The sequence below is a fragment of the Bos indicus genome, chromosome 1, assembly GCF_029378745.1.
Source record: "Bos indicus isolate NIAB-ARS_2022 breed Sahiwal x Tharparkar chromosome 1, NIAB-ARS_B.indTharparkar_mat_pri_1.0, whole genome shotgun sequence".
NCBI lineage: Eukaryota > Metazoa > Chordata > Mammalia > Artiodactyla > Bovidae > Bos > Bos indicus.
The window spans coordinates 144,773,782-144,787,535 of NC_091760.1; the positions used below are offsets into that span (position 1 = coordinate 144,773,782).

General features: G+C 55.9%; 1 protein-coding gene across 11 annotated transcripts in view; it reads left to right on the forward strand.

Annotated features, from left to right (window-relative positions):
* TRPM2 (transient receptor potential cation channel subfamily M member 2) overlaps positions 1–13,754 on the forward strand; it is a 50,463-nt gene that overhangs the window by 26,425 nt on the left and 10,284 nt on the right. For 9 of the 11 annotated variants that reach the window (XM_019963445.2, XM_070795772.1, XM_070795776.1 and 6 more), the window contains 12 exons: positions 67–402; positions 3,713–3,850; positions 5,053–5,182; positions 5,352–5,497; positions 6,345–6,457; positions 6,831–7,044; positions 7,530–7,648; positions 8,375–8,507; positions 8,937–9,108; positions 11,392–11,575; positions 12,618–12,799; positions 13,020–13,152. In XM_019963445.2, the coding sequence (XP_019819004.2) occupies positions 67–402; positions 3,713–3,850; positions 5,053–5,182; positions 5,352–5,497; positions 6,345–6,457; positions 6,831–7,044; positions 7,530–7,648; positions 8,375–8,507; positions 8,937–9,108; positions 11,392–11,575; positions 12,618–12,799; positions 13,020–13,152 (2,000 nt within the window). The other 2 variants (XM_070795783.1, XM_070795793.1) reach the window with 2 other exon arrangements.

Here is a 13,754-nt window from a genome sequence, read left to right on the forward strand (position 1 = left end):
GGGGATACCAAGATCGGGGCCTGAAGGCTGGTGACCAACCACATGGCCCCCATGGCCCCCTTTCAGCCCTCAGAGCTGTACCCCATGATGGTGGCCGCCCTCATCACCAACAAGCCCGAGTTCGTGAAGCTCTTCCTGGAGAACGGGGTGCAGCTGAAGGAGTTCGTCTCCCAGGCCACCCTGTTCTACCTGTACCAGAACCTGGAGCCCACCTGCCTGTTCCACTGCAAGCTGGACAGGGTGCTTGGCGGGGAGCCTGAGCGCCTGGACCCTGGTGTGCTCCTGCAGCGTGTGGCCCAGGTGCTCCGGGAGCTCCTCGGGGACTCCACGCAGCTGCTATACTCCCGGCCCCACTCCAGCGACCAGCAGCGCCTCTTCACAGTGCCCAGCGTCAAAATCAGTGTGAGTGCTGGCCAGCTTTGGAGCTCTGAAACACAAGCTATTATTGTTACTGGGAAAGTCGGCTCTCGCCGTCATAACACAGATGGGGCAGGTTACATGGTGGGCATCTTCTTTTCCCTTCTCTGGAGGCTGGAAGTCAAGGTCTTGGTGCTGACAGGTGAGCTTCTGGTGAGGCCTCTCCTCCTGGCCTGCAGAGGACCGAGAACTTTCTGGCTCCATCCTCACGGCGCCCGGTATGGGTTCCTTTCCTCCCAGGCACCCTAGGGCTAGGGTCCTGTTGGATCAGGGCCCCACTTCTATGGCCTCCCTTAACCTTAATCACATGCATAAAGTTGTTGTTCAGTCGCTCAGTTGTGTCTGATTCTTTGCACACCAGGCTTCCCTATCCTTCACCACCTCTTGGAGCTTACTCAAACTCCTATCCACTGAGTCGATAATACCATCCAACAATCTTGTCCTCTGTTGTCCCCTTCTCCTGCTGCCCTAAATCTTGCCCAGCAGTAGGGTCTTTCCAATGAGTCGGCTCTTCATATCAGGTGGCCAAAGTATTGGAGTTTCAGCTTCAGCCTCAGTCCTCCCAATGAATATTCAGGACTGATTTCCTTTAGGATTGACTGGTTTGATCTTGCAGTCCAATGAACTCTCAAGAGTCTTCAACACCACAGTTCAGAAGCATCAATCCTTTGGCACTCGATCTTCTTTATGGTCCAACTCCCACATCCCTACTACTCGAAAAAACCATAGCTTTGACTATATGTACCTTTGTCGGCAAAGTAATGTCTCTGCTTTTTAGTAAGCTGTCTAGGTTTGTCATAGCTTGTCTTCCAAGAAGCAAGCATCTTTTAATTTCATGGCTGCAGTCACTGTCTGCAGGGATTTCAGAGGCCAAGAAAATAAAGTCTGTCACTGTTTCCATTATTAAACTATCTATTTGCCGTGAAGTGATGGGACCAGATGCCATGATCCTAGTTTTTTGAATGTTGGGTTTTAAGCCAGCTTTTTTACTGTCCTCTTTCACCTTCATCAAGAGGCTCTGTAGTTCTCTTTCCGCCATAAGGGTGGTGTCATCTGCATATCTGAGGTTGTTGATATTTCTCCTGGCAGTCTTGATTCCAGCTGTGTTTCATCCAGCCCATGTGTGAAGAATCATCTCCAAATACAGTCACATTAGGGTTGGGGCTTCAGCATATGAAAGTGGTGGACACAATTCAGTCCAGGAGCTTCCTTTCTAAAAACTTCCAACAGTACAAAAAATTATGCGGGAAAAGGCTGTCCCCTGTGCCCCTTCCCCTGAGCCCTGCTCACACCATTGGTGTTTGTGTGGCCAGGTCGACATAGCTCATCTGTGTCTGCGTGAGACGCACATGTGTGGCGTCTAGGAGGGGTTTTAATAGGAGGGGTTTTCTAGTCTGAATCTTTATTTGATGAGGATCCTGAAGTTTCCAAGCATTAAGTGTAATGCTGGCATCTGTGGTATATTTAAGTGAGTGAAACTCCTCTCAAGATTCAATAAAGTTTTACAAATGACACCTCAGGGCTGAATTTTGTCAGATGCCTTCTGAGAAGTTGCAATACTCTTCTTCTTTGACATATGAACTTGGTGAGTTATAAGTCATTATTCTTTTTTTATCCCTATTTTGAATCTCAACTTGATTTCAGAGTAACATGTATTTAATCCGATGCTGGAGTCCCAACGTTTTTTTAGGGGTTTGCAGTGGTACTAGTGGTAAAGAACCCACCGGCCAAAGCAGGAGATGTAAGAGGCATTGGTTCAACCCCTGCTTCTGGAAGATCCCCTGGAGGAGGGCATGGCAGCCCACTCTAGTATTGTTGCCTGGAAAATCCCATGGACAGAAGAGCCTGGCAGGCTACATACAGTTCATGGGGTCGCAAAGAATCAGACTGAAAGGACTTAGCGCATCAGAATGTTGTCTTTAATTGTCGTTTTATTTGAGGAGAGTTGTATATGTCAGGTTCTGGTATCAATTTTATGTTAGCTTTGTAAAAACACTGGGAAGAATTTCTTCTTTCTCTGCCCTGGGACAGTTTATGTGGCTGGAGTTCACTGCCTCTTACACACTGGGCAGAATCCCCTGGGAGTCCAGCGCCTTTTTGGGTAGTAATTCTGATAACTTTCTATTTTTCTTTCCTGATGGTCCTGATGTTTAGGTTTCCTGTCTCTTCTCAGATCACAGTAATTTTGTTTTCTTCCTGCTAGAAAATTATGTACTTTCTTCAGGCTTGCAAATCCATCCATTGTCCTAGGTGAGCTGTGCTGAACCCCTGAGACTGAAGTGGCTGTGGCTTGTTTCTGTACATTCATGGTTCTAGTTTTCTTGATTCCAGTATATTTAAGATGCCTAGTTGGAAAGTGCTTATGAAAGTCCCAAGAGGAAGCTCATATTGAACCATGTCTGTAATTTAAGAAGTTGAATTAATTTTTCTTTTTTTTTTTTTTCATAAAGATGAGCCTTCAGATGATTTCTGAAATCACTTAAAGTGTAGTTTTGTGTGTGATGTGGGAAATGTGTTCTCTGGGAATTGCTTCCAGAGGATGGACTTGTCTGAGGATGTGTTTGTTTACAGATAGGCCAGGAAGCCTGGAATCAATGTAGACTGTGTCACTGCAGACTGAGTGTGTCTGGGGCCAGAGCCCTCCCACTCACATGTGACTCTGTCTGTCTGGTCTTTCTTGCTGGTCTTCTCTGCAGGAGACACTGCAGGTTCCCTTGAAGAGGTCACAGCATGAATCTATTAACAGACTGTCTTAGAATTTTACGACTCTGCCTAGTGGCTCAGATGGTAAAGCGTCTGTCTGCAATGCAGGAGACCTGGGTTCGATCCCTGGGTTGGGAAGATCCCCTGGAGAAGGAAATGGCAGCCCACTCCAGTATTCTTGCCTGGAGAATCCCATGGACCTCAGAGCCTGGTAGGTTACCGTCCATGGGGTCCCAAAGAGTTGGACACGACTGAGAGACTTCACTTTCACTTTCCTTAGAATTTTACTTCATAGAACAAGATTTTGATGCTATCACATAAGACTAAGGAACGTTGGGATGCCTGGCGAGTAGCAGGGGTCTGCAAATGATGGTAGTAACTGAGCATTGCACTTTCTGGGTGTTTCTTCATGTCTCCAGAGTGGTGCTTAAGAAACCCCAGTGTGCGTGAGTGTTCATGAGAACATCTGAGTGCTGTTGGAAAAGTGGCTTTCAGGGCTCTTCCTCCAAGGATAGTGGGGCCGAGCTCAGGTCCTGCGCCTTCAGTAGCTGTCCCCCGCCAGGTGGGGGCGCTGACTGTCCGCTGCTCACAGGTGCAGGGAGTGAATCCCCAGTCCTCCTACAAGCATTCATCAGGCCAAGCTACCTTCACCATAGATCCGGTCCGTGATCTTCTCATTTGGGCCATCGTGCAGAACCGCCGGGAGCTGGCAGAAATCATCTGGGCTCAGGTCAGCAGACTGCAACTGTCGGTGGGCCAGTGACCAGGCTCCAGCCCCATGGCTGCCCGTGTCAGTGGACTCTGTGGGCACGTTCCACCCCTGGAGGGGCCGCTTCTCTTCCCATTGATGGTTGGGGGGCTCAGGCATGATCTGTCGCTAAGATGGGCGCTTCCCAGATGCCGTCGCCCCAGGCTGCTGCTGGGCTGTCTGGGAACTCCCACCAGTCAGCTGGGCGGCTCCTGGTAACTCGGCCTGAGTTTGGCTTCATTTTCAATGAAGGGGACTGGCCGGGCAGCTCCTGGTCAATGGACCCGCATGGAGCTTTATCACCCATGGCAGGGACTGGCTAGGCGGCTCCCTAAGAAGCAGAACACTGCAGGCCAGGACTCCCCTCATGGTTTTCCTTTATTTCAAGCTGGCTTTCCTTTTAACAGGAAAGTAAAGTTTCATAATTTTTCTCAGAGAGGCCTTGCTTTTCTGAGCCAGCATATCCAGGCTGCTCTCAGAGCCAGCTCCCTCAGGGTCCTGGCAGAGGCTCTGGCGACCACCGCCCCCCCAACCCTCACCAAGGTTCTTGGAGGTACACCCTCTCCCAAGGTGCTTGGGGGAGGGGGTGGGTGACAGAGCTGGCCTGACTGTGGCCTCAAGTATGCCCGGTGGGGCTTATTGGCCAGAAAAACCAAACTCAGGTTTCCAGGCTCTGACACCAACCCCTCATCCAGGCCAGTGCTGCCTTCAGACCCAGGGCCTCTGGGCTGAGTATTGAGAGCCTCCTGTGAGATTCTCTTGGCACCCCCTGTGGTGCCTGGGACTGGGGGTGCCACCGAGGGTGAGGCCCTGGCCTTGGACAGGGCCATGTGATGGCCAGGTCCTCGTTTCTCCTCTTTGGGAGCGCTCCTTGAGTGGGGTTGACCAGATGCCTAGAGACCTCTGGGCCTTGTGCCAGCAGAGCTGTTTGAGTGCCTGTGTCCAGTCTGTGTTCTTGGGGAGCAAGGGGGCTGCCTGGCCTGTGCAGAAGACTGACTGACAGCAGGGCTTGCATGTGACCTGGGGTGAGCCCAGAGGTTTATGTGGAAGGAGCCACACTGAGTCCTTGCCCCGCAGCCTGTGCTGTCTCAGGGCCTCTGCTCTCATCAGCCTGGGTGGTGGCATGTTGAGGGTCCTGGGGCAGGACCATCCAGAGCCTCATGGTGGCTCCCCTGGGTACCCAGAGCCAGGACTGCATTGCGGCAGCCTTGGCTTGCAGCAAGATCCTAAAGGAGTTGTCCAAGGAGGAGGAGGACACGGACAGCTTGGAGGAGATGCTGGTGCTTGCGGATGAGTACGAACAGAGAGCCATTGGTGAGCTTCTGAGGCTGCAGCCTCAGACCCGGGGCCCTCATAGGTGACCCTGGGGTCCTCGCCCCATCCCTGTGCACACTGTGCTGTCTGGAGGGGCCGTGCTCCACCACTGTCTGCAGCTCCCCCTGGTGAGGATCCGGCTGCTGTGACGAGACCTTCTCCCATCCAGGGGTCTTCACTGAGTGCTATCGGCAGAATGAGGAGAGGGCTCAGAAGCTGCTGGTCCGCGTGTCGGAGGCCTGGGGCAGGACCACCTGCCTGCAGCTGGCCCTGGAGGCCAAGGACATGAAGTTCGTGTCTCACGGGGGCATCCAGGTGATGTTCTGGGGGCCTCCTTCCAGAAATACCTGCCTTGGTTCTGCAGGGGCGGATGCAGCCTCCTGTGCATGTGGATAGCACAGGAGGTCACCATGTCGGGTCCTGTGGGGACCCAGGGATGGCGCTGGCCATCGGTCACCTGCTGCAGACAGGCATACCCTCTCCTCACTGTTTGCTGAGGAGAGAGCCGATGCTGAGTGAGAGTGCGTGGTTAGTTGTGAAGGCGGTGGCTCACCTCTGCACGGGATGGATGTCCCTACCTGGGAGCCCCCAGCAGGGCTCCAGGGCCAGGCCTCAGCTCCACCCACCCCTGCTACCTGGGGTCTCAGGAGGGATACATGGAGGCGGCACGACATCCTCCTGGAGCAGCAAGTGCAGGACACTCTGGCGTTGCCTTGATGACATGAGACATGTAGTGTACCGGGGGGCCCCTCAGAGCCCTGGTGCTTCCTTGGAGCACAGCCTCATCCTGTCACCACATGCTGAGTTGGCCATGCTGGATCCCAGGGGCTTGGTAGGGAGGAGTTCTGCCCACACCACCCACCCCAGGGAGAACTCAGGGGCCAGCTGGTGAGAGTGGGGCAGGGGGACAGAGCCCGGCTCCAGGTTTGAGCCTCACTTTCTGGTCTGGGAGAGCCCGGTCCTGCCCCCAGAGCCTCTTCCTGGGCTGTCAGACTCAGGACCAGACCAGAGCTGCCCACTGTGCTGCCCATCACGTCACCTGTGGGCCTGGCAGAGCGCCGTGCTTGAGCCTGCAGAGTCGCTCCTCCTTGGGAGTCTCAGGGAGCACAGGGTCAGGGTGGGTGGGGGGCCCATCGCCCTGAAACCCTCCTTCTGTCCGCAGGCCTACCTGACCAAGGTGTGGTGGGGTCAGCTCAGCGTGGACAATGGGCTCTGGCGCCTGGTGCTGTGCATGTTGGTCTTCCCGCTGCTCTACACTGGCCTCGTCTCCTTCAGGTGCCGGCCCGGCTGCAGGGCCGCTGGGGCTTGGGGCCAGACCTCCCTTCCCAAATGCCCCCTCTGGGTGTGTTCACTGCTGCCACCAGTCCCAGGATGGAGGGGATTTGCGCTGGGGAAGAGTGAGAACTGCCGTCGCCCAGTATCCACCGGGGCCGAGTTCCACCATGGCCTGAGGATTTTTTGATAGCCCTAAAGGAACCCGAGGGCCCTTCGGGGACCTCTTTGAAGGGCCGTCTGGCCGGGCCCGTACCATAGCCATGCGTGGAGGGTGGGTGGCCAGCCGCAAGTCCTGGGCCTCCCTTCTGCGGTGTGACCCATGGCTGAGCTTGCCCCTCACGGCCGTGGTCTCCCCTGCCCATGTCTTCCGCAGGAACCGGGAGCTGCAGGCAGACAGGTGCCTGGCCCGCGTCCGCGCCTTCTTCAGCGCGCCCGTGGTCGTCTTCCACATGAACATCCTGTCCTACTTCGCCTTCCTCTGCCTGTTTGCCTACGTGCTCATGGTGGACTTCCAGCCCCAGCCCTCCAGCTGCGAGTGCCTCATCTACGTCTGGCTCTTCTCCCTGGTGTGCGAGGAGCTGCGGCAGGTGGGCCAGCCCGCTCCCACTCCACCCGTGGACCCTCCTACCCCCAGGAGCATCCCGGGCTTGGTCACTTTCTCATGGTGGCCCTTGGCCCCATGCCATGCACAGTGAGCCCCACGTGGGTACTGAGAGCCGGGCGAGGCCCCTCAGAAAGTGCAGCCTGTGGTCTGCCAGCCGCTCCCGCCCTTGCTCCTCCTCCACCAGACCCCCTCAAGGCATTGGTTTTTGCTTGAAACTCTCTCTTATCACCCCAAGGGTGACATCACTGAGTGGTGTCCTGGATTTTGTGAGTCCCTGGCTCCGCTGTGAAGGACACTGCAAAATGTGGGGGTCCCCTCTTGGGAGGGGAGCTGGGCTCAGCGGGGGGCCACCTCTCCTGCCAGCAGCCCCTCCCTGACTCTCAGCTGCCCAGGAAGTGGCGCCGGTTTGTTGGTGGGAAACTGAGAAGGATGACCCACAGCCCCGCATGTCCCTGCTCCCCCCTCCAGCTCTTCTATGACCCTGACGGGAGCGGGCTGCGGAAGGCGGTGCTCGTGTACTTCAGTGACTACTGGAACAAGCTGGACGTGTGCGCTATCCTGCTCTTCATTGCGGGGCTGACCTGCCGGTGAGTGGCCTCCCCTCCTGGTGGCCCTCCCGTCCCATCAAAGGAGCAGCCCCCACAGGGCTGGGCTGGGGTGAGGCTGTGAGCTGGGTCCCCCTTGCGGTTTCAGCACCTCTCTGGATATGTCTGTGCCAAGGGTGCCCTGCCCACGTGGGGACAGGGAGGAGCTGGGGCAGAGACGTGGGCTATGTCACCACGGGGAGCTGTCTGGTGGGAGTGCCCGCATCCCAGCCGGGGGCCCTGACATCTCTACAGCCCATCAAGGCCACATGTCTGCCCTGCGTGACCCCTTCATGAGCAGAAGGGGCTGGGCCAGCCTGGTGCTTCCCAGGACGCCCACAAGGCCCAGCTTCTCTGCCTGGGCTTCCGAACCCTCCTGGAGGCTCTGCCTCTGAACTTACACCCAGTTTTAATGCTTTGGGGTCTGGGGTCACAGTGGGGCTGGGGCCAGGCCTGAAGCAGCCAGCTGAGGCCCTGCTCCCTGTCAGGCTGTTCATGGGGCCGGGGCAGCTGGGCAGGGGGTTAGGGCCAGGCCTGGGGTGGCCAGATGAGGCCCTGCTCCCCGTCAGGCTGTTCACGTGGCTGGGGCAGCTGGGCAGGGGCCTGGGGCCAGGCCGGGGGCGGCCAGCTGAGGCCCTGCTCCCTGTCAGGCTGTTCACGGGCTGGGGCATCTGGGCAGAGGGCTGGGATCAGGCCAGGGTGGCCAGCTGAGGCCCTGCTCCCGTGCAGACTCATGCCCTCGCTGCTGTACACCGGGCGCATCATCCTCTCCCTGGACTTCACCATGTTCTGCCTGCGGCTCATGCACATCTTCACCATCAGCAAGACGCTGGGGCCCAAGATTATCATCGTGAAGCGGATGGTAAGGGGGGGCCCAACGCACTCCAGGGTGGATGGTAAGGGGGGCTCTGAAGCACTCTGGAGTGATGGTAAGGAGGGCCTAAGGCGCCCTGGGGCACAGCACACCCCACAGGACCCCAAGTCACCACTCTGCTTCCACACCCTAGCGTGCCTGTCTCGGGTCTTGCCTGTACGTTGCCTCTTCCAGGCAGCCTTCCCTGATCCCTGTTATAGCTCCTGTCGCTCCCCTTCTTGGGTCATGGTCATGACCCTTCCTACTCCTCATGGGGTGCCCAGCACTCCTCTAGGCTGTTCCCTGAAGCTCCTGGCTCCATGCAGCCATGCTGTAAGGGTTGATGGAGTCTCGTCCACTGCAGGGCACTCGGGGACCCTCCTGTGGGCAGGGACAGTGTGGGGTGGTGTGGCTGCAACTGGTGCCCCGCTCCCACAGATGAAGGACGTCTTCTTCTTCCTCTTCCTGCTGGCCGTGTGGGTTGTGTCCTTCGGGGTGGCCAAGCAGGCCATCCTCATCCACAACGAGAGGCGGGTGGAGTGGATCTTCCGGGGGGCCATCTACCACTCGTATCTCACCATCTTCGGGCAGCTGCCAACCTACATTGACGGTAGGAGGGGCCCTGACAGCTGTGGAAAAGGAGGTGCCACCCTTGTGGGATTCCTCCAGGGTCACAGAAGTGGGAGGAGGGGAGGACTGGGCACATCCCACTCACTCAGCACTGCCTGGGGCCGTGGCTCCTGAAGGAAGAGATGGGTGCGCTTGGGAGCCCATCAGTTGAGTGGGGCAGGCATCAGCTGGCCGCAGCTGGGCTGTACTTCGCAGTTTCGGGGAGATCAAAATGGGTCGGGGATGTGGCCTGGAGCATCAGCTGACACCGCCCCCCGCCCCATTAAATGCCACCTGATTCCTTCTGTTCCTCCCACTGCAGTCAGACATAAGTCTTCCTTTTCTGAGTGGAGAGAACACAGAGTTTGTTCTCTGTCACAGCTTCATTGAGATTAATTCACATACAATAAAACTCGCCTGTAAAAAGTGGCCACTTCCATGGTTTTCAGTATATTTACAGAATCTAATTTTAGAACGCTTGTTCCAAAAGTCACCCCATACCCTTTAGTAGTCACCCCCGCACCCCAAATGCAGGTGACCTGTCGTCTACTGTCTCTATCGTTGATGGTGCTCAGTAGCAAAGTCGTGTCGGACTCTTTGCAACCCCATGAACTGCAGCACACCAGGCTTCTCTGTCCTTCACTGTCTCCCGGAGCTGGTTCAGATTCATGTCCACCGAGGTGATGATATCATCCAACCATCTTATCTTCTGTCTGCCTTCTCCCGCCCTCACTCTTCCCCAGCATCAGGGTAGAAGGTGCCTTTTCTGGACGCTTCACATAAAGTGGATCATATGATATGTAGTCTTTTGTGTCTTGCCTCTTTTACTCAGTGTAATGTTTTCAAGTCATCTGTATTGTTATCCATATTTAATTCCTCCAGGGGATCTTCCCGACCCAGAAATCAGTTGACTGTTAACAAAAGGGTTTACCTGTTCTATTCCTATTAACCATGTGTCTATCCGGGTGCCAGCACCATGGTCCTAGCCAGTGTGAGTCCTTCAGCTTTGTTCTTTTTTTCATGATTGTTTTGGCCTCTGGGTCCCTTGGGTCCACATGAATTTTCAGGTGATCTAATCAGTTTCTCCAAAAAAGACATCCAGGATTTTGATTATAAACATGGGGTTTCTTCCAGTTATTTAGATCTTTAAGTTCTTTCCATAGCGTATTTTATTTTTCATCATATAAGTTGTAATTCTTTTGTTAAATTTACTCCTAAGTGTTTTTATTCTTTTTCATGCTTGTTGTAAGTAGAATTGTTTTATTAATTGGATTGTTTACTGTATAGAAAACCACTATATTTAGTGTATTGAACTTGTATTCTGAAACCTTGCTGAACTTCTTTATTAGTTCTAATAGTTTTTAGGTGCCTTTGGAGGGGTTTGCTATGATCATGTCATCCGCAAATACTTGTTCCTTTCCAATCTGGATGTCTTTTTTCTTTAAGTATTTAGTTCTGGCTGTGCTGGGTCTTCAGTGCTGCGTTGGGTCTTCACCGCTGCACGAGGCCTTCTCTAGACAGAATGAGTGGAGGCTACTCTCTGGCTGCAGTGCGTGGGCTCCTCACTGTGTTGGCTTCCTTCATTGTGGAGCACGGGCTCTAGGGTGTGGGGGCTTCTGTGGTTTTAGTGCACAGGTTTAGTTGCCCCGAGGCATGTGGAATCCTTCTGGACCAGGGATTGAACCCATTTCCCCTGCATTGCAAGGCAGATTACTCACCACTGGACCACCACGGAAGCCCTTCTCTTACAGATTTTTAAACGCCGAGTATATAGTTACGTTTTGTAATATTATGTACCCTTTACTCTTCTGCAAGTGTGGAGCTGTGTTTGGTTTCTAGTCACATGTTCCATGTAGAAGGGTCGCCTCCGCAGCACGTTTCCTTTCTGACGTCTCCCTTTTCTTTACGACAGTTGTTCATTTTCTCTTTGACGTCTTTCCTGCCACATTCTGCTCCCAGGGTTAGGACCTGTGACTTAGATGACATAGTCCCTCCTGTGGATGACACACCCCCAGGAAGTGCCCTCGTAGGGTGCCTGGACCCCAGAGAGGCATGTGCCAGCCTGCAGTGCAGGTCTGGGTCTTGGGCTTTCCTGGCAGCGGGACTTCCTGCCCGTGAGGATGCTGGGTGTAGATGGTCAGCCCTTTCTGGCTTCCCTCGGGCTTGAGCTGACAGCTGAGGTCACCCAGATGTCCGGGGCTCCAGGCCAGTGAGGTCATTTCCGAAGGGCCCCTGTGACTCCACATGGCTTTCTGGACTCACTTGCCCCCTCATCCCGACCCAGGCGTGAACTTCAAACCAGACCAATGTAGCCCCAATGGCACGGATCCCTACAAGCCCAAGTGCCCCGAGATCGACCAGGCGCGGCAGGAGCCCGTGTTCCCCGAGTGGCTGACTGTCCTTCTGCTCTGCCTCTACCTGCTCTTTGCCAACATCCTGCTGCTCAACCTGCTCATCGCCATGTTCAAGTGAGTGGCACATGCAGGGTACACACCCTGCTGCCTGCCCCCGCCCCCAGGGTGGTGTGGATGGCGTGGAGCCTGGGACCCAGGACCTGGCTCAGCCCGGGCTGACCTGGTGATCGTGGCATCCAACCTGGGCACTACTGCTGGGGGGCAGCCCATGGGCCCTGTGCTCAGAGACCATGGGGAGGGGCACTGAAGTCTCACCACCTCCCCCCAGCAGAGGGAGGTGGATGCGGGGCAGCGACTTAGCTGAGATCATCTTTGGGGGTGGAGGCGTGTGTGTCACACTTGTTAAGAATCTTGTGAGGCAAGACGACCTGTCTTTGCTCTCCATGTAAAGCAGGCACATAGGGCCGGCCCTGACTGTGGTGCCCAGGAGGCTGACCCTGTGGCTCAGGGCATTGCCACCCCCTCAGGCCCCTCCCGGCCGCTGGAGAAGAGCCCCTGGGACCTGTGGCCGGTTTGGGCACTGTTTCTCTTCTCTTCATCAGCTAGGGTGATGAGGTTGCCACTTGATGATTTTCCGTGTGCTCTGAACAGTGAGAGACCCTGCTCCAGTGCTGGGCTGTGATAGACAGAGGCCAGAGGCCCAGCAGGCAGCGGCTGTGTCTCAGCCCTGCCCAGCCTCCCTCCCCTCCTCCAAGGACCTCTGTCAGGGATCCGGGCCAGCTGACCTCTACCCGCACGAGACACAGGGTGTGGAAGAACGAGCATGTCAGCCTGTTGAAGACACTGTCTCTTCTGTTTGTCAGATTCAGGGGAATCAGACCCTTTTAGAGTCCAGTGCAGGACACCATCCATCTCCCAACACATGAGGGTCTGTTTTGTTCTCTAGCAAGGTTTATGGGCTCTAAAATCTAGGTCTTCTTTCTTCATTCTCCTCTGGGCCCCCAGGGTGCTCAGCTGCCTTTCCTGTGTCCCAGTCGCCCTCCCTGGTGTGCCTTTGTGGGCAGTCATGGCGCACACTCAGGCAACGACACAGTTGTGCATAACCCAGCTTGTGTGGCCCATGCTCCTGGTAACCAGTGCTCCTCGCCCCCTGCAGCTACACCTTCCAGCAGGTGCAGGAGCACACGGACCAGATCTGGAAGTTCCAGCGCCACGACCTGATCGAGGAGTACCAGGGCAGGCCCCCCGCGCCGCCCCCCTTCATCCTCCTCAGCCACCTGCACCTCATCATCAAGAGGGTCGTGCTGAAGATCCCTGCCAAGCGGCATAAGCTGTTCAGTAAGCTGTCCCTCCCTCGTCCCCAGAGCCGCGTCTGGGGTGCAGCCGGGATCGGGGGGCAGCTCCTCTGAGCATCCCGGAAGCTCGGGGTGAGAGAGGGGACATGCAGTCCTCTCAGGCCCCCAGACTGCCGCCAGCCCACTGGGGTTGGGCGTGGGTGGGCTCCTCCGCCCCTCCCTGCGGGGGCCCCAGTGGGTCAGAGGCTCTCCTCCCCGCACAGAGAACAAGCTAGAGAAGACAGAGGAGGCGGCCCTCCTGTCCTGGGAGATGTACCTGAAGGAGAACTACCTGCAGGAACAGCAGTTCCAGCAGAAGCAGAGGCCGGAGCAGAAGATCCAGGACGTCAGTGACAAGTACGGGGCCGGGGATCTCGGCAGGGCTGACGCTGCAGCCCTGTGGTCCCTGAAATGCCTGTCACTTTGTTGTGGAGCAGGAGGCTCTGGGAGAAGGCGGCTTAAAGCCAGGGGAAAAGACCGGGGTGTTTGGATGGATGCTTGGCTGTGGAAGTGTTCTTCCTATGAACACATAGGCCCACTTGGGTGCAATTCCTACATTGTAGCAAACTGAGACCAAAACCAGCAAACATTTCCCGAACCAGTGTCCCCTCCTGCTTCCAAAGTCCCCACTGGTACCCGGAGGCAGCGTCCCCTCCTCTGCCCAGAGGCCACTCTGTCCTTCCTGAGTTTGTGACTGACAGCCTGTAGGCATATTGAGGTGAGGAACAGGTGTGTGTGCTCTGCACACCTGCCCCTCTGGCCCGGCCACGCCCCTGGGGCTGTCAGGTGGCCTGTGGGCCTGGGGCATCACTGGCTGCGAGGTCTTCCCCCGGGCCACTAGGTGGTGCTCATTCTCTATGAAACCATAGAGTGTAACCTTTCAAATCAAGAAGCCTGAAACTAGAGCTGAAGGAGCCTGTGCTGCTGGATGTGGTAAGCTGCCCACCTGCAAAGGGCAC